This window comes from Sprattus sprattus, assembly GCF_963457725.1.
Source record: "Sprattus sprattus genome assembly, chromosome: 3".
NCBI classification, from domain to species: Eukaryota; Metazoa; Chordata; class Actinopteri; order Clupeiformes; family Clupeidae; genus Sprattus; species Sprattus sprattus.
The window spans coordinates 8680654-8700105 of NC_137922.1; the positions used below are offsets into that span (position 1 = coordinate 8680654).

At 42.0% G+C, this 19452-nt stretch overlaps 2 protein-coding genes across 4 annotated transcripts; one reads left to right on the forward strand and one right to left on the reverse strand.

Annotated features, from left to right (window-relative positions):
• The first annotated feature begins 1134 nt into the window (after window positions 1–1134).
• On the forward strand, window positions 1135–3318 carry LOC308361948 (granzyme-like protein 1). The gene is made up of 5 exons (XM_080834434.1): window positions 1135–1260; window positions 1942–2107; window positions 2347–2473; window positions 2560–2787; window positions 3151–3318. Exons 1-5 carry the CDS (start codon window positions 1209–1211, stop codon window positions 3298–3300), a joined length of 723 nt encoding a protein of 240 aa, XP_080690560.1. The 5' UTR covers window positions 1135–1208; the 3' UTR covers window positions 3301–3318.
• A 4211-nt stretch (window positions 3319–7529) lies between these two features.
• On the reverse strand, window positions 7530–11795 carry cirbpb (cold inducible RNA binding protein b). 3 transcript variants are annotated; one of them, XM_080833896.1, is made up of 7 exons: window positions 11720–11795; window positions 9673–9779; window positions 9019–9125; window positions 8822–8936; window positions 8477–8702; window positions 8187–8239; window positions 7530–7829 (listed from the first exon to the last, which is right to left on the reverse strand). In XM_080833896.1, exons 2-7 carry the CDS (start codon window positions 9770–9772, stop codon window positions 7816–7818), a joined length of 615 nt encoding a protein of 204 aa, XP_080690022.1. In that variant the 5' UTR covers window positions 9773–9779; window positions 11720–11795; the 3' UTR covers window positions 7530–7815. The 3 variants fall into 3 exon arrangements, with proteins under 3 accessions (XP_080690022.1, XP_080690021.1, XP_080690020.1); XM_080833895.1 differs by having other exon boundaries at window positions 8477–8705; XM_080833894.1 differs by having other exon boundaries at window positions 8477–8705; window positions 8813–8936.
• Between the last annotated feature and the right edge of the window lie 7657 nt (window positions 11796–19452).

Consider the following 19452-nt stretch of genomic DNA (forward strand, 5'->3'; position numbering starts at 1 on the left):
ATTCGGTTTGCCCCCCGTGACACCCCCCCCCCGTTACACGCTATTCAGTCAAGGCATGGGGTTCAGATATGGTGGAAACATACTTTTGTCTAGACTCTGAAAAAATATATATTTTTCATCTCCCAATGCTATTTGTATACCAAACCACAAGAATAAAAAACATTTTCTACTGATTCTTAATACTTTGTGAACGTTATAGGTTTAGTGTCTGATTCTTATTACTTGTTGTGTTATACACGTTATGGGTGTCTTTGTGTTTCAGTTGCTAATACTTTTTTGAGATTATAGATATAGAAGGATAAGTCATAGAATACTTTTTGGAATCAGTGCACTAGTCCACGTCACAAAGCAGAGACAACAAACTCAATTCCAAATCAAAAGACTTATTCGTGCTATTCATGCTTGTTTGTGCTGTTATGCAATTACACAACTACACAATTCAACTAGTGGCTCTCAATAATATGTGATAATTGATACATGCATTACAGTGTAGAAGACGACAATGAGTAATGTATATGTCTATGTACAAGCATGTTTGCTCAGTGACCCCTTACCCTAACCTAGACGATGTACATGTCTATGTGTGTGTGTGTGTGTGTGTGTGTGTGTGTGTTCAGTGAAACGTGGGAACATGCACTGGTATATTACTGCATAGACCTTTCTAGTGTGTCAGGTAGTCTTGAGATAGCGTGAGATAAGAGCTTTGCGCTCACAATCATTATCAACCACCATCTAACTCTAAGAAGTGCAACCCAAACAGGTTTCGGTTCCTAGTTCTCACCCAATAAAAAGGCCATGCACTCATCAGAGTCAGTGGTCGTCTTCAACATACACACTCATCAGAGATGGTGTGTTAGAGGTTGTCTTCAACATACACACTCATCAGAGATGGTGTGTTAGTGGTCGTCTTCCACAAACGTGTCTGCATCAGAGGCCGTGTGTGTCAGTGGTCGTCTTCAACATACACACTCATCAGAGATGGTTTGTTAGAGGTCTTCTTCCACAAACGCGTCTGCATCAGAGGCCGTGTGTGTCAGTGGTCGTCTTCCACAAACGTGTCTGCATCAGAGGCTGTGTGTGTCAGTGGTCTTCTTCCACAAACGCGTCTGCATCAGAGGCTGTGTGTGTCAGTGGTCTTCTTCCACAAACGCGTCTGCATCAGAGGCTGTGTGTGTCAGTGGTCGTCTTCCACATACGCGTCTGCAGGCATGATGCACGTCCTCTGGGTTCTACTGCCCATGATGCTGGTCTTCAACCGAGGTAATTACTGTCAATAAATATCAACTTTATAATTAGTTTTTGTTGAAGTTAACGTTTCAATCGTGCCTAGAGCCCAACAGGGTTAGGGCTAAGACTTAAGAGCATCCTCTATAATGAATTATATATTAATAATAATTATATATTAATTAATAATTAATAATAAATTATCATATATTAATACAATTGTAAAAGTTCAATGTCTTGAATTTTGAGTGTGCAATATCCCTGCTGTTTACTCATGACTGTTCATGTAGCCGTGGTTTGTATGCAGAGTTAGGAGGTGACTGATTTCAAATCATCTTGATGGATTTAACCAGATTATAAGAACCAAATACATAGTGTAGTATGAACACATATTTGAGATTAAGATTTATTGTTTTAAATGAGATACACGACAAATTTTCAATTTGAAGTGTTTGTCTGTCAAAATATGTTCTAGGCGATGAAATCTTTCTAAAGGGGTGATGTATTTGGTAAAGGGCATATCGTGTCATAACAATCGGTATCAGATTTCACCGCTGCATGGTTGACTGACATTATTATTACTCCAAAATGTATGTTCTTCGTATTTGTGTAATAATCGGAAATAATCTTAAACGTGTCTGCTTGTGTGTGTTGGGGGCATGAGAGAAGGCATCTTGATCTTAAATAGAGTGTGTGTGTGTGTGTTTGTGTGTGTAGGGGGCTGCATGAGAGGACTCATCCTGGGCGGACATGAAGCCAAGCCCCACAGCCGCCCCTACATGGTCTATATCCTGTACCGGAGGAACTCCGGAGAAACAGTCTCCTGCGATGGCTTTCTCGTGAGGGAGGATTTTGTGATGACGGCCGCTCACTGCAAAGGACAGTGAGTTGATCAGCTTTTGTAGGCTATATTGAACAACTGTAAATTCACACAACAGCAGATCTGAGATCTCCAAACAAGTCAAAATCATACAGATCTTGAGCTTTAGGCCCAGTGGCTCAATCTCTGTCAAATCATATACTGTAAATGTAAATAGAACAAAGCAGAAACATGAGGTGTTGTTGCATTCTTCCTGTATTAGTAAAATGTTCACAGCGTTCTTTTGTTTGTTTGTTTTTTAGTTCAATGCTTGTTTTCCCTGGTGTCCACAATAAATCTGCCATAAAACCAGACTCAAGACTGAGAGTGACACAACATGTCCATCCTGAATACTCTTCTGACCGCAGAAATGATATCATGCTACTAAAGGTAACTGTTGTATAGTAACATGTTTTGTTGCCTTGACTTGCAATCCCTTTGTATTAGATAACATTAAACGTCACATGTCATTGCAGCTTTCGCCGAATGTTACTCTCACCAACTGGGTGAAGTTGCTCCAACTCCCTCAGACAGAGCATGAGGCTGCCAACACCACAGCCTGTCTGGTGCCCGGGTGGGGGGCGACGGCAAGGGGTGGAGAAAACTCACAAGTGTTGAGAGAGGTTAATGTGACGGTCGACCCCTCCCTCAACTGCGACACATCTAGAACAATCTGCACCAGGGGACAGGCAGGCCCTTTTAAGGTGAGTGAGCGAGCTTCAAACCTTTCGATCCACTGAGATTTGAATGAATAAAGTGCGCTACAAATGGAAAAGCCATTAGTATTATTACCTCCGCCAAAGAGGTTATGTTTTCGCCCCTGTATGTTTGTTTGTCAGCAGAATTACGCAGAAACGCATGGACCGATTTCCATCCCAACTTTGTGGGGAGATTGGTTAATATAATGTTAATAATTGATTAGATTTTCAGATGTCAAAGTCACAAGGCGGAGGTTTGCATTCTCTGAGTGCTCCCATTCTTATTTATAAATGAGTTAAAGATCATACAGCTTCAAACATAGATTGTTGCTATTAAAGTTGAGCTGCATTACCTTTTCTCTCCACCAGGGGGACTCTGGAGGCCCACTCGTCTGTGGGAACGTGGCGTATGGGGTGGTGGCTGCATGCGACATAATCAAAGGGAAGATTACCTATCAGTATACTCGCATTGCCCACTCCCTCACCTGGATCAACAAGATTATGAATCCTCTCCATTAACTACCCAGATGTTACAATATAGGTGTTTAGTATCAGTGGGATCGACCGAATGTGCAACAGCAGTTTGCTGTAACTAAACTGAGAATATTAGTACCAGTGGTTCTGCTTTGATAACTGAAGTATTTAGGAAGCTTCTTAAGATCTTAAATCTACAGATTTTACTTACAACTGCATAACATCTTGTTTTAGAACTATGTTGTTTGAGAAATATATACCAGACGTGTTATAGAACTTAAGCTCTTCTTTTGTGCCCATCTTGGCAAATGCTGTCATAGATCACATGCCTGTCAACACACTGCTTATTTTATAATACACTGCTTTCAAAATGTTCAAAAGTGTCTTCATTGATTATTTCACAGTGCAATAGGTCACAATATGGGACATTTTCCATTTAATAATAATACATTTTTTTTTTAAATGTTTGGGACTAAACTGCCCTCTAGTGTTCATCAGTGGAGTTGCCCAAGGATTTCACATTTTATCAGTCAGAAGTAATTTTATGAGTGAAGGTACAGGTAAACATTTTATAGGGGCGACAGTGGTACAGGAGGTAAAAAAAGTTGTTCAGTTAGCAATGAGAAGGTTGCTAGTTCGATTCCCTGTCAAAGTATCCTTGAGCAAGACACTGAACCCCTAAATGCTCCTGATGTGCAATGTGCCATTAAGTGCAAATGTTAAATGTGTATACATACTTGTAAGTCGCTTTGGATAAAAGCGTCTGTGCGGTTTTTGAGTCAATCCATCGTCTACCCACAGCGTCTGCTAAATTACTAAATGTAAACATCACCACCATCTGTGCCCAAGAAGAACGCCTCAAGGCCTCACCTCCCTACCACCAGAATTAACACTTCAGGGTCCGATCATCTAGAGTTAGGGTTATTAACGGGGACAAAAAAACACCAGAACCAGGGATTTGTTCAGGATTGGTAGAAAGCATGGTTTGCCTCAACAGTTATCTGAACTGAAATTACAATTTCTAACAAATTAGCATAAAACAGCATTTAGATATAAAAAGCAAAAGAAATCCCAACACTTAAAATGCCTCTCTTTCAATCATTTACATATGATGTACAAGGAAATAGACCCTTCCAAATAATCCGCCAACATTGGATACAACTACATGCCACTGCTCACGCTTACAGCAGAGCTTATTCCTGCAATCACATAACACTGCACTGTTCTTAAGATGTTTCCCCCATATGCTCTGAGGGCTTATAGACGCCCATGATAAGTGTAGACAAACTGCACAGAAATGCCAAATATATACAGCTTGCCGTTATAACATGGCCTGGTCATCCCACCCCCGGATGGAATTCACAAGCCAAACTCCCATTCATACAAACCCTTGGACACAAAGGTAATAAATAGCAGTCTTTTTGTAACACACCTTCCTTTATTCAAACTCAAAGAGCACAGGCAAGAGCTCAAGCAGGACCACCAGCAGGCTTAACTCCCGCCATAGTCTCCAGGTGTCCTTAGGGAGTTGCTCCTCTGCAGCACGAGGTCTTCCTGTGCCGTACCTGAAGGAACCCAAATACAGGTTAGCCAACAGAGTCAGGGGTGTGTGTGTGTGTGAAACAAAGAGCTGAATCAGACGCAGATACGACCAGGCATATCAGAACCAAAGGGAATAATTGTAACATTGGAGTGTATTCTTGAGTTAAGGGAAGCTCAAGGTTCTTTAGTGGATGCTTCCATACAGTGCATGCATTGGGGGTTCTCCTCCACTACCCCCTCACACAAACACTTATTACTATGCTCCACTTCAGGGGCATATGACCAATTTAACGATTAAGTCGTTTAGGTCCAAGAGTGACACCTCCAGAGGTTGAGACTTGTTTCACACAACTCCATCACACTGTAGCGCAGGCAGGCAACACCAGACTTAACAACCGAGTGAAGACCTCCAGTGAATGGATAACCGTGTGAAGGCCTATAGTGAATGGACCGGCTTATTAGAAGATGCTCTTTAACAATAGAGTAAGTCACATTTAGACCAAACTTGCATCTCATTCACACTGCTTTTCCGTAGAGAATGAACTCTGGGTGGCAAACAAACACTGCTTCTGCGTAGAAAATGAAGTCTGGGTGGCAAACAAACACAGCTTTTGCGTAGAGTATGAAGTGTTGGTGGCAATGAGCACTGCTTTTGCCTAGAAAATGAAGTCTGAGTGGCAATGAACACAGCTTTTGCGTAGAGAATGAAGTCTTGGTGGCAATGAACACTGCTTTTGTGTAGAGAATGTAGTCTTGGTGGCAAACAAACACAGCTTTTGCGTAGAGTATGAAGTGTTGGTGGCAAACATACCTCGGCCGGATGCAGACACGGCGGCCATGTTTCAGTCCCCAGGTCGGGTACAGAGTGGGATCTCATCAGCACCATTGAAAAGGCCAGTTAACCTGCACAAAGACAAGAGATATTTCAGTTTCACATGCAAATGTTATATTTGTAGTGGCATACAAGGCTTTATCTACTTATTCTCCAACGTTAATGTCCTTAAGATAAGCACAAAACAGTGTGTATGGCAGAATAGCAGACAGGCTAGAGAAAGGGAAACTTGAGAATAGAATCATTTTAAACGCCAGTTCAGTGATGCATCTGCAGTAACAAGCAATGAAAATGTGCTAAAGGCTAAAGGCGGTCAAGAATGAGGAGCACTCTTGAACTTTACGAAAACGGCCATAAGTTGGGTTAGCCCTAACCCTAGTTGGGCATTTCAGGAGTGGTTCGAAAAATGGTCCAATTGCATAGTATTACTGGCAGGCTCATGGCATAGTATTACCAGTAGGATACTGACAGGCACATGGCATATTTCAGAGGCTGGCTGAGGACATTTTTTTCGGTTTCCAAAAACTTCCCACTCATGGGGGGGACTCATTATGTTACAGGACATGCATCTTCTAGGAACATGGTGGAAAAAACATGGTGGCTTTTTTTTTTGAACTTTTTTTTAAGAATAGCAAGATGGACATTAAAATGAGAACGGATTGAGGAATGCGAACAGGAGAGCAAAAGTGGTTACCTCACGTTACAGGCCTATCTCCATATCTCAACTAGCCAAGAGAGCCAGCTTTCTTTCATCTCGTGTCGGGAGGCCAAACACTTCATTCTCCAAGGACTTTGTGTGGATTTCCAAAATGCTGAGATTTCTTGGACGCAATGAATCATTACACACAGAACCAGTGCCAACCCAATAGCTCCATCTCTACAGCAACACTATATATATGCACTAACCCTAACCCTTAGGTCTTATACTACAGCAACATTAGATTTGGGTGTTTAGTATATTCAGTTCCAGCCCACCCACACCATCAAGCAACCTAGAGCTTTACTGGAGACAGTTTAACTGACCAACCTAATGATTAACCAAACCCCTAACCCAGCCACCCATACAACTGCAAGTCTAGTCAGGTGATAACTGTAAACCCATTAACTAGAATGCAAACTCTGGCTAAAGACACTTAGAGGACTTTTTCAGGCACAACAAGATCCATTCAGTTTTTTTCCCAATGGCTCGTTTAATAGGCTCCATGAAGCATTTTTACAAAAGAAACTGTAAAAAGAAATAAATGTTTCTCAAGGTGGTGGTACACACAGGACAGTTCACCTCAAAGAACAAAAGTTGAGACATTTTTTAAGAGGTTTTCTTGGAGTTCAGTCCACCAAAAGAGCATTCTTTTTTTTACTTTTAAAAAAATTCAATGTTTTCAAAGAGTAAAGAACCTCAGGCCACCTGAGGCGATCACCAGAGGTTGGTTCCCCATAGAAAGTTCACTCTTTGCTTACTGAGTGCTTACAACTCTTTAGCCATATCAAGGAGGGCTGCTCTTTAGCCATATCCAGGGAGGACTGCAGGCCAGGGGGGGCGGTCCGGGGGAGAGCAGGCCAGCCTTGTTACTCTAAAGGATTGCATTACACAAAAGGAGGTCGCACAGAACACATCACAGCTAGTCAAGCTTCTGATTCAATTGAGTTTTTCCTTCAAAAAACAGGGAGGGTCAACACGAAACCTTCAGTTCAAAAGTACAAAAACACCTTAGTGGACTTGCTGCCCTGCTGCTGCGGTTGCTCATTAAGAATGCTGGTTGAAAGGACTGAATTTATTTTGAGAAGCTACTCGGCTGTGATGAACAAGGAGCATTTCACTTACAGCTTTTAAAACAGACATTTCAGCCATTTAAAAAGAAAATGAATTCTTTACCCCCCCAACCCCCCCCCCCCCCCCCCCCGTGTTAAAGTAGAAACACTGAGGGGAACTTGAACTAAAGGTACAGGAGCTTTTCATGGTCATTCACGTTCACACAACAACTAAATACTAAATAAAGGATCTCACACTGCCTCACGGATGGAGACCCGGAAACTTATTTGAACACAATAAAAAAAGGACTCAAAAATCTGTTGTATGACTGATGGAATACTGGAACCAGGAAACACCATAAAAAAAAAAATCTTCGAAGAGCGCATCTTTTAAATACAGCCAACGCAGGGATGATCTTGATACCAGGACGTTTTTTTTACTCGTGTGCAGCTGAGGACATAAAAGTAGGCACATGTTGTAAAGGCACGGGCAGCAGGCGGACATTTTCTTTTCAGTTTTCACACAACGCACTGACACCACAGAGCATGGACTGCCTACACTAGAGGCCATATGGATGAGGATTGGAGTACTTCACTTAATCTGTGGGACATGAGGTTCTTTCAACAGCACCCTCAAAGAGGAGGTAAGACTTTTTAACCCTCTTTTAGCAGTGGTGGGACTGAACATACAGGGTACTGCCAATCAGGATGGATGAAAAGGACAACGGACTGCTCAAGTTTGGCTTGTGAGGATTTTTAGCCCTACTGCGATAAAAGGAACGGCACATTTAAGATCTGGGATACATACCATAACTGTCGTAGCTGTCTCTGTAGGATCCTCCCTCATACCCGCCTTGATTTCTGAGACATAGATAAAGGCATGTTCAGTGAATAATGCAGGATTTGAGCACACTGTTGGTCAGCACCTCACACAGCAGCCATGCAGATAGGATGTGTGTGTGTGTGTGTGTGTGTGTGTGTGTGTGGAGGGCAGATGGATTATGGAGAGCAGATGGGAGGTGGAGGGGAGATGGGAGGTGGAGGGGAGATAGAATGTGTGTGTGTGTGTGTGTGTGTGTGTGTATGTAGGGCACTAACCTGCTTCCTCTGTAGCTTCCTCCGCCGCCGCCAGACGAGTATCCACCGCTGCTGCTCCTGTAGCCTCCGCCGCCGCCACCGCCACCATAGCTCCGGTCCCCCCCGCTGTAGCTGCGGTCACCTCCGCCATATCCTCGGTCTCCACCACCGTAACTCCTGTCACTGCTGCCGTAACTTCTGTCACCGCCGTAGCTTCTCTCTCCACCGTAACTCCCTCCTCCTCCTCCTCCTAGTGAAATCCAACAGGACATGATTAGTGGCGTTTTCAAAGCTTCGACAGGGACTCATAGCATATCGTATTGGGGTCACGGCAGTGTTGGAGGAATTCCACCCCACCTCTCCCACCTCTGCCTCCACGGAATCCTCCCCTGAAGCCACCGCCTCCTCTCCTGAAGCCTCCCCCTGACCGGCCTCCAGACTTGCCAGCCTCGTCGACTCTGATCATCCTGCCATCAACAGACTAAATGGAAGTACACGGTTATAGAAACAAAAGCCAAGGTTATACTTAAGTCATAATTTATAGTTGGGTCATAGCCACTTACTTTGCCATTCATTGCAAACATCGCATCCTTGGCGTCTTCTGGGTTTTCAAAAGTAACAAAGCCGAACCCTCTTGACCGGTCAGTTTCCCGATCCCTGATGACATCAACTGCAACAGAAGAGAAATCACAATATACCGATCAGTCTCCTTTAGATACACTCTACAGGCAACTCAAAGCCATGATCACTGTTAATGGGTGTGTGTGTGTGTGTGTGTGTGTGTGTGTGTGTGTGTACACGACGTGTATGTGTACATGCATGTGTGTGTGGCGTTTAAGGTTAGATGTTACCTTTTGAGATGGTTCCATATTTGGAAAACGCTTCTGTTAATGGGTGTGTGTCTGTCTGTCTGTGTCTGTCTGTGTCTGTCTGTGTCTGTCTGTGTCTGTCTGTGTCTGTCTGTGTCTGTCTGTGTCTGTCTGTGTCTGTCTGTGTCTGTCTGTGTCTGTGTCGTTTAGGGTTAGATGTTACCTTTTGAGATGGTTCCATATTTGGAAAACGCTTCTGTTAATGGGTGTGTCTGTCTGTCTGTCTGTCTGTCTGTCTGTCTGTCTGTCTGTCTGTCTGTCTGTCTGTCTGTCTGTCTGTCTGTCTGTCTGTCTGTCTGTCTGTCTGTCTGTCTGTCTGTCTGTCTGTCGTTTAGGGTTAGATGTTACCTTTTGAGATGGTTCCATATTTTGAGAACGCTTCTTCCAGAGACTGTTCAGTGGTGTCATAGCTGAGCCCACCCACAAACAGCTTTCCTTCGTCAGACATAATTTATCTGAAAACAAACAGGAAGAAAAATGTCAGTAAGCCATCCTAAATAAGTATATAAATTGTTGTAACACTGTTGGGAAATCTCTACTTTTAGCAGAACATTGTTAATGTGCTTGATTATTTTGGACGGGTCATAAATTGACATTACTAATGAACAAATGCTGATGAACAATGTCCTAGACAAATTCCATAAGCATACACCAATACAACAGCAGCAACTTATAAACGTATGTGCTGGTGTAACCATAACAAATCTGACATAAGCAAGACTGACAACTCAACTATTACTATTTGCCTGGTCAGCTAGCCAGTGTTGCAAAAGTAGGAATGAATTCATGTTGGTAAATGAAATGTAAAAAAAATGTGTTCATCTAACAGCATAGCTATCAGCGAGACTTCAGTGGCATTTGACATTGGCCACACAAAGGTTAGAAGCTGTAACCCATCAGACAACACATGGATGGGCATAGTGGATTTTTTTTGTCCAATATGTATTGTCCTTGCTTTTGCAAACACCTAACTTTGATAATAGCTAGCTAGCCTGGGTGTAGATTGGGGTATTTGGGGGATTGCTGTATAAGCACAGTAAACTATGCAGTAAAAAGGTAGTTAGCATTACAAAATAAATACAATCAAACCATCTCAAGTGTATAAATACCGATTACCATAAAACAGATGCAATCAAACATACCTCACAAAGGGTAAAACAAACTCTGTACCCACTGGTACATTTCAATTTCAGTTGCCACAGAACTGACACGTTTAGTTCTATGAAGCACGACATTTTGTCAACTCAATTATGCAAACATTTAAAGATTTTGCCTACTTCATGGACAGCGGAAGCAGCTTAATTGACACTACGCCATATATAAAAATGCAAATCAACAAGGCTGCATTGACACCTCTTCAACCCTACTCACCCAGCTGGTACAGCCCCTAAATCAACAAACACTAATTAGAAATGATGACACCCGTGAATATGGTCCCGTGTAGATCCCCTGCACAGCCCACTTTGACTAAGAACTGACCGCTAGTGAACCAACAAGTTTCTTCCAGTGTTTTATCCATAATTCGTCAAAAAAAAAACGTCCTTCCAAGATGTTTGACAACACAGCATGCCGTTTAGGTGCCGGTGACATTTAACAAATCTACAGTTCTTGATACACTACAGCGGACGCAATTAACGCACTGGACCACAAATTAAGCCGAAACGGCGAATTAACCAGAACGTCAAAGTAACCTTGTCAACCACCACGTGTGCAACGGCCGCGAAGTGTGGCGCGCAGCCATTTTCTACTTTAGCCAACAACCGACAACTGGTTTAGCATAAACAGTGAAACCGTGGCCTATGCACACTAACGTTACCATTTAAAATAACCTTTAAAACAATATGCCTATTAATAGTCCACGAGTTTATTGAAAAACTAAAATATACTGCGTGCACTCGTGCACAACGTACGCTCTTGCAAATGTCAAAGAAGGCCCAGCCCCATTCCTTTGTCATTTGCTATTTGGGTCATCTCATCGCAGCCATTTTGTTTAAGAAAAAGCAGGCACGAACTATAAAGCAGGCCGCTTACAATACAACTGCCAGCGCACAAGACAATATTAAGGCTACCATACCGAATAAATAATCTTACCATTTGCAAGTGCCGTTTTACTGTTTTAACACCGTTTCAAGCTAAGCCCTGCCTGACGTTGTTCGGCATCTTGTTAGCTAGCTAACTAACTAGGTTAGCCAATGCTTAGCCTACCACAGTAGCAATATCGCTAATTCAGTGAACCATTAACACGACTACAGCTCAAGCATAATTGATAAATCCCATTTTAAAAAGCAGTTCACTTCAAATCTTACCATGGATTTGATTGAAATGTCCTTGTGCAAAAATGCGAAGCTAAGTGTTTACACAACATACATCAAAACAACAACCTATAGCTACCTACCTTTGCGATGAACAGCAGGTTCTCGGTGAACAGTCTCGCTGCACAGGCAGATTGACGAGGAAATGGCGGAAAAGCGATACCACAGTGTTATAAAAATAGCGTGACGTAAACAGTCACGCCCAAAATGCTCCTTAAAGGCTCTCAAGTCATCATATTTAAATAATTGTTCCGAGACAGATTGGCAAGCTGCTTCGATGAAAACGAAGACTTTTGTCATGTAGGAGAAGCTTCTCGTTTATTTCGCTGTGATTCATAGAGGTTTATTCTGCTAAATACGGTTAAACTATATCACTATACTCTAACTCTAAGATTGGACCATCTACCAAAGGATAATGGGAGAGAGCCTTCAAGTTAGATATTTAATCACTGATTCAATCAATTAGACGTAAATTAATCACCTTGAATCTCGAAGTGTTGCCCTATCCTGGACTAGGACATCCTGGGACATGTTTTACCAACGCCAGGCTGCATCTATAACGTTTCGAGGTGTTTTCCAGAACAGGATAGGCTACGAGAAACGTTTTAGAGAGTTATAGGTAGTGTCTCGATGCACTGACTGCGATGTAAGACCAATATATGTGTTACATTACATGCAAAGCATAATTAAATAAAAATAAGAAAATCTATGAGTAACATCTAGCCTACTGTCGTCCTTATTTGGAAACTTTTTTTTAAATGTGACTTGTAGGCCTTTTTCTTGTTGATGTTTTTTCTTTATCACCTGGTCTCCAATCTGACCCATGCCCAGATACTAATACCAAGTGAATGTCAATGAAATGAAATTAATGCATGAATAAGTCTCGTTAAACGCTAAAACACCGTAATCAGGTAACCCCGCCCAGATCTCTTTTTGACAATGTGCAGCTCGAGGCTCATTTCACTATTTGCTTATCCTGGTTTGCTCGTCATGCAACACAAATAATTTACATTTCACGTTTTGAAATCACGTAATTTACCAACATGTTTAAAACGATGTCAAAAATATCTGCCCCCTGTGAGGCTCGAACTCACGACCTTCAGATTATGAGACTGACGCGCTGCCTACTGCGCCAAGGAGGCTTGCATTTCAAGCGAATAATGGCTTAGAAAACTCTGCAGTAACACAAGTGTTCTGCTCAGTTCTTAATGAGTTCAGGTATTCCACGTGTGCATGCATGCAACCATACTAATTCACAACCCACTAAAGAAAAGATGGTGTGGGTCGGGTACCTAGAATCAGGCAATTCGTTGTGCTAAACGTGTAACAGAATTGTGCTACACTTGGGATCACCTTGCCTGTTGACGTTATCTGTATCTAGACGCAAATTGATTTCATGCACACTTCAGAGTCGTTGATCATAATCAGAAAGGGGTGCAGAAACTGTGAGGTGGGACCCATCCCCAGGGCTGGACTTGGGAGGATTACTTAATAAGGTGACCATATTTCTGACAACAGCATAATGTAAACTAAGAAAAGAAAATGAGGGACCCAAGTTTTAAGAATTAAGTCTGCTGTCAGCTCAAGTGTTTTTTTTTTTTTATCTGCTTGTCATTATGCAAATTCAGCCTACAGACCTACAATGAATGTTCAAAACATACAGTTTACAAAGCATAGGCGAATAAAAAATTAAACCAGCTTCTTTTTAAGAAAGAAAATATGTTCTTTTTTGGCTACAACACAGATTTAGAACATCCACAGTATTTTTAATGAATCAAGTGTCCACTTTCTGAATTCTCAAAGAGAAGAAAACCTTAAAGGTAATACTGAAAGAAGGCCTATGGGTTCCAAATTAAATTATAGTGGGGACCTACGGTCACCTCTGTGCTGACGTCCGCTCCTGCCACGCTGTTTGTGTCACAGGGTGAATTGGTAGTGAGTTGGGCGCAGCTGTTGCCCATATCAGTGATTGGCATTGGCAGCGATTGAGACAGAGCTGCTGCCCATTTCATTTATTGGTAGAGCATGATGGACTGGACCCTGTGCTACTACTTCTCCGCCTTCCAGCGGGTGTGCAGACAGCTGGTGAGACTCCAGAGCACAGAGGGGATGGTGGACACAGGGTAGGACAGGACTAAAGACAGCAGACAGGAGTGAGGGGTCTGAGCACAGAGGGGACGGTGGACACAGTGGAGAAAACTAAACCCTTGTCAAAATTGATCCAATCAGAATAATCTTCTCACATTTCAAGACAATGGTGACCCTGTTTTGGGAAGTATGGCCTGTCCTTGACTTATCTGCATCCCCTATGCAGAGACCCTTTAATTAATACTTGCCTCTCCCTGACAGCCTGCAGCTGTAAAAACTGCACTGTCATGATTTTAGAACGGACCTCTCTGCTTGACCTTACATGACACTCGTCTCTAAAAACAGGCCTTTCTGCTTGACCTTACATGACACTTGTTTTTCATCACACCACTGTATTTGGAGAAGGTTCTCAATGACTTTTCACACACACCAAGAAAAAGAGTACATTAGGGACATTGAATGCCAGTCTATAACTCTTTATTCATCATTTTGCACCAGAGACATTTTAAAACATGCTGGTTTCATTATAACTGGGAATACGGTCTCATTAAGATTTACTGCCATGATATTGTGATTGTTATATAAAACCAGATATCAGAACATGTATGCAATAACAGAGGGACTAAACACTTGGGAGTGTGAGGTTATGCAACACAGAGCTCATCACAATGTCTTATGTCTTTTTTTACATCAGAACCTTTATGCAATAACACTTGGAAGAGTGAGGTTATGCAACACAGAGTTCATCAAAACCTTTCACACACATTGGGCCTCATTTATAAAACGTTGCGTAGAAACCATCCTACATTTTGTCTAAGACATTTCCTGAATTGAGCGTAAGTGAGATCCACAGAAAACAGACGTACACACAAAAAACACGTGTACGCCAATCCTTCGGTTATAAATCACAAATGGTCATGAAATTGTGCGCAACTGAATCTCCGCCCTCAAAACGCCCCTATTTAATCTAATCAGCATATTAACAATGCACAAACAGAGCACATCCTCAATGCAAAAACTCTCTGTGACAGTGGCAAGCAAGAAAGAAACATGTAAACAGAAGAATTAAAGTGAGGCTGACATCGACATTCTGCTGATGTTACAGATGCGGGCCAAAACATCGTTAGAAAGCCTGTCTGGTGGCTTAACTGCAAAAGCAAAGTATTTGAAGTAGTAGACACGTCTCCAAAGCACCAGCACCTGCGGCAGCAGCACCAAGGCTATGGTGCGCTCCACTACCGACCTGTGCTGTATTGAAGTGGGCTTCCTAGGCTTTCTGAGTGTGCGAAATCTGGATGAGAATACATTGGGAACCCTGTTTTACGCAGGAAATCCTCTTTCACATTTTGCTGGGCACTGTATGGAAATCTAATAAATTGCGGGCATATGGGATAGGCTATACTGCGAAGAACATCGGGCAAAATTCTGCTTAATGATGACGGGGATTGCTCGACTGGTCTCCAATTTCTCATCGGAACGTTCCTGTAGCCAGGAATCCAAGAACGGACAATACCTGAACGTGTATGGCCTGGTTGCCTCTGGTGCGCCTCTCTAGACGAGAGGCCATTTGGGCACAACGCTCTCGGCAAGCGGTACCTGCTTATCAGACATACATCATCCTGTGTCAAAAAGTCTGCGCGATCACACAAAAAACCCTCTCTCTCCTTATTGCGCAGTTGGCAATATCCTCTAACAACGCCAATTCAGCCATATCTCATACTGAAAACTAAGCCACTATTAGTCTTTTTATAGGCTATAAGTTTGAGCGAAATGTTTTACACTTGTGAAATTAAAACGGAATACTTATAAGATGTGAATCTCATTCATGTGTAAATTATTCTAATAGTTTATTTGATTTTATTGAGCGAAACATTAATTTGGACTTTCACCATTAGCCCAAATGGTGACGATGGTGGTGCTGACGATGAGGAAGATGAAACTGCGTGTCGGGGGTCAGCGCTCGGAGAGTCCTGAATTCCTGCAGTACTCCAGTATTGCCGCAAGGAAATGTACTTACACGAACTGAAACCAGACGTAGAGATACGTCCTTTTCTACGTCTAAGACGGTTTTTATAAATCTGTACTTAGACGTGGATTTGATCGCACGCACAGTCTAAGATCAGTTCTGTGCGTAAGTACGTTTTATAAATGAGGCCCAAAAGTCTTATGTCTGCTGTGGTGATACTGCATGTGTTACAGCAGAGGTCTAGAGGTACAGATATTATTGGGGAATGGCTTCAGTCTGTTGTTGTGCCCAAGATCAAAGATTCTCAGACCCAGCTGCTAGATCCTTACGTGTGAGTGATGTGTTAAATTATGTGATGTGTGAGATGTATGTGCTAACAGCATCCAGATATGTCAGTCACAGTGATGGAGAACATTTCCAAACACTGTTAATGACTGTATGAATCAAGAGAGTGTTTTAATAATTACATTTTATGTTTATGTTAACAGGAACATGGCTTTTCTGTGTTCCTGTGTATATGTGTAACTTTGACTAACTGATGCCACTTATTGTTTTCTCGACCCTGGGAAGATACAAGAAGCTCAGTCCAGAACTTAGTTTTGACTATGATGTTAAACACTTACGGCGTCAGCATTAGATATATTTAAGTCTATACCTTGTGGTTTATGAGTGAAATTGCTTCACTTTCAGCCTTGTGCTGGGAGTGAGCCCGATTGCAATTGTTGTTTGTCTTATAAATATACTTATATGCAGCTCCGGAGTCCTGAGGTAACTAGAGTGAATTTTCACACAGCAGATTTACCCATGATTCACCTATGAGCCAAAACCCAGGGTAGAGTGTGTGAGTGAATGTGGTCTGGACTCTGTGCAGGAGGGTCATTTTGTCAGAGATGCTGAAGAAGGCTAGCCTGGATACCAGCCTGAACTCAGCCCACAACATTTTTGGTCTGGGAGATTCAGTCTGGACTTGAGCTAGTTGGGAGAGATTCAACGTCTCGGAAAAGTGATCTGACCAATCAAATTGTAAGGGCGGGCTTTATACGTTGATGGACAGATGACCAACCAACGCTTGAGTTGATTAGATAGATAGAATTAGAGATGCTCCGATCAGCATTTTTGGGGCCGATCACCGATTACCGATCACCAAAATCATGATCTGCCGATTGCCGATCACTGCCGATCACAGAATGGCAGGGTAGGCTAATAGTAATCTTTTATCTATAATCTAGGGAATATTGCACTAGGGTCCTTTATTCTGAAACAGTGAAACTAGTGAAACAGGAAGTAAACGACTCCACTTAGATGTAAATTTACCGGCACTTCTAGCTAGCAGCGTGAAGTTAGCCCAAATACCGAAATGAAACAGGAACTAGCGCTTTAAGCTAACAGTTAGCATTTTTTCAGAATAAAGGTTTTCGGTTTTCAAGAAAGTATTAATAATAATAAAACGATCTGTTAGCTAAATTGTCGAACAATGAACACATATCACGTCTAAAGCACGTACAACAATATATATCACAAAATCTAACAGAAAAAGTGTCATATCATTAAAACAATTAAAGATTAAGTAACCTATGAGCCCAACTGAACACACCTAGTGCCTTGAAGTTGTTGGGCTGAGAAAACTACAAATTGTCTCTGCTAATATGGGGCATAGATCTTTTCAGCAGAACCTCTTCTAACATATTATGAAATAAAAAGTGGGGAATTGTCGGCTTTGCACCCTCCAGAACCTATAAACCGAACAGCCCATTGATCTCCATAGGCCAAACTATAATACAGCTGCTGCATTAAAGTTATTGGGCTGAGAAAACTACAAATTGTCTCCGCTAATATGGGGCATAGATGTTTTCAGCAGAACCTCTCCTAACATATTATGAAATAAAAAGTGGGGAATTGTCGGCTTTGCACCCTCCAGAACCTATAAACCGAACAGCCCATTGATCTCCATAGGCCAAACTATAATACAGCTGCTGCATTAAAGTTATTGGGCTGAGAAAACTACAAATTGTCTCTGCTAATATGGGGCATAGATCTTTTCAGCAGAACCTCTGCTAACATATTCTGAAATAAAAAGTGGGGAATTGTTGGCTTTGCACCCTCCAGAACCTATAAACTGAACAGTCTATTGACCTCCATAGGCCAAACTATAATACAGCTGCTGCATTAAAGTTATTGGGCTGAGAAAACTACAAATTGTCTCTGCTAATATGGGGCATAGATCTTTTCAGCAGAACCTCTGCTAACATATTCTGAAATAAAAAGTGGGGAATTGTTGGCTTTGCACCCTCCAGAACCTATAAACCGAACAGCCTATTGACCTCCATAGGCCCAACTATAATACAGCTGCTGCATTAAAGTTATTGGGCTGAGAAAACTACAAATTGTCTCCGCTAATATGGGGCATAGATGTTTTCAGCAGAACCTCTCCTAACATATTATGAAATAAAAAGTGGGGAATTGTCGGCTTTGCACCCTCCAGAACCTATAAACCGAACAGCCCATTGATCTCCATAGGCCAAACTATAATACAGCTGCTGCATTAAAGTTATTGGGCTGAGAAAACTACAAATTGTCTCTGCTAATATGGGGCATAGATCTTTTCAGCAGAACCTCTGCTAACATATTCTGAAATAAAAAGTGGGGAATTGTTGGCTTTGCACCCTCCAGAACCTATAAACTGAACAGTCTATTGACCTCCATAGGCCAAACTATAATACAGCTGCTGCATTAAAGTTATTGGGCTGAGAAAACTACAAATTGTCTCTGCTAATATGGGGCATAGATCTTTTCAGCAGAACCTCTGCTAACATATTCTGAAATAAAAAGTGGGGAATTGTTGGCTTTGCACCCTCCAGAACCTATAAACCGAACAGCCTATTGACCTCCATAGGCCCAACTATATTACACCTGCTGCATTAAAGTTGTTGGGCTGAGAAAACTACAAATTGTCTCCGCTAATATGGGGCATAGATCTTTTCAGCAGAATCTCTGCTAACATATACTGAAATAAAAAGTGGGGAATTGTCGGCTTTGCACCCTCCAGAACCTATAAACCGAACAGCCCATTGATCTCCATAGGCCCAACTATAATACAGCTGCTGCATTAAAGTTATTGGGCTGAGAAAACTACAAATTGTCTCTGCTAATATGGGGCATAGATCTTTTCAGCAGAACCTCTCCTAACATATTATGAAATAAAAAGTGGGGAATTGTCGGCTTTGCACCCTCCAGAACCTATAAACCGAACAGCCTTTTGACCTCCATAGGCCCAACTATAATACACCTGCTGCATTAAAGTTATTGGGCTGAGAAAACTACAAATTGTCTCCACTAATATGGGGCATAGATCTTTTCAGCAGAACCTCTTCTAACATATTATGAAATAAAAAGTGGGGAATTGTCGGCTTTGCACCCTCCAGAACCTATAAACCGAACAGTCTATTGACCTCCATAGGCCCAACTATAATACAGCTGCTGCATTAAAGTTATTGGGCTGAGAAAACTACAAATTGTCTCTGCTAATATGGGGCATAGATCTTTTCAGCAGAACCTCTGCTAACATATTCTGAAATAAAAAGTGGGGAATTGTTGGCTTTGCACCCTCCAGAACCTATAAACCGAACAGCCTATTGACCTCCATAGGCCCAACTATATTACACCTGCTGCATTAAAGTTGTTGGGCTGAGAAAACTACAAATTGTCTCCGCTAATATGGGGCATAGATCTTTTCAGCAGAATCTCTGCTAACATATACTGAAA

Coding starts and splice junctions, on each gene's coding strand:
- LOC308361948 (XM_080834434.1), top strand. CDS start 1,209: ATGATGCACGTCCTCTGGGTTCTACTGCCCATGATGCTGGTCTTCAAC. Junction 2,108..2,346: donor GCCGCTCACTGCAAAGGACA/GTGAGTTGATCA, acceptor TTTGTTTTTTAG/TTCAATGCTTGTTTTCCCTG. Junction 2,788..3,150: donor GACAGGCAGGCCCTTTTAAG/GTGAGTGAGCGA, acceptor TCTCTCCACCAG/GGGGACTCTGGAGGCCCACT.
- cirbpb (XM_080833894.1), bottom strand. CDS start 9,772: ATGTCTGACGAAGGAAAGCTGTTTGTGGGTGGGCTCAGCTATGACACC. Junction 9,126..9,672: donor ATATGGAACCATCTCAAAAG/GTAACATCTAAC, acceptor CTTCTGTTGCAG/TTGATGTCATCAGGGATCGG. Junction 8,706..8,812: donor TGGAGGCAGAGGTGGGAGAG/GTGGGGTGGAAT, acceptor GGATTTCACTAG/GAGGAGGAGGAGGAGGGAGT.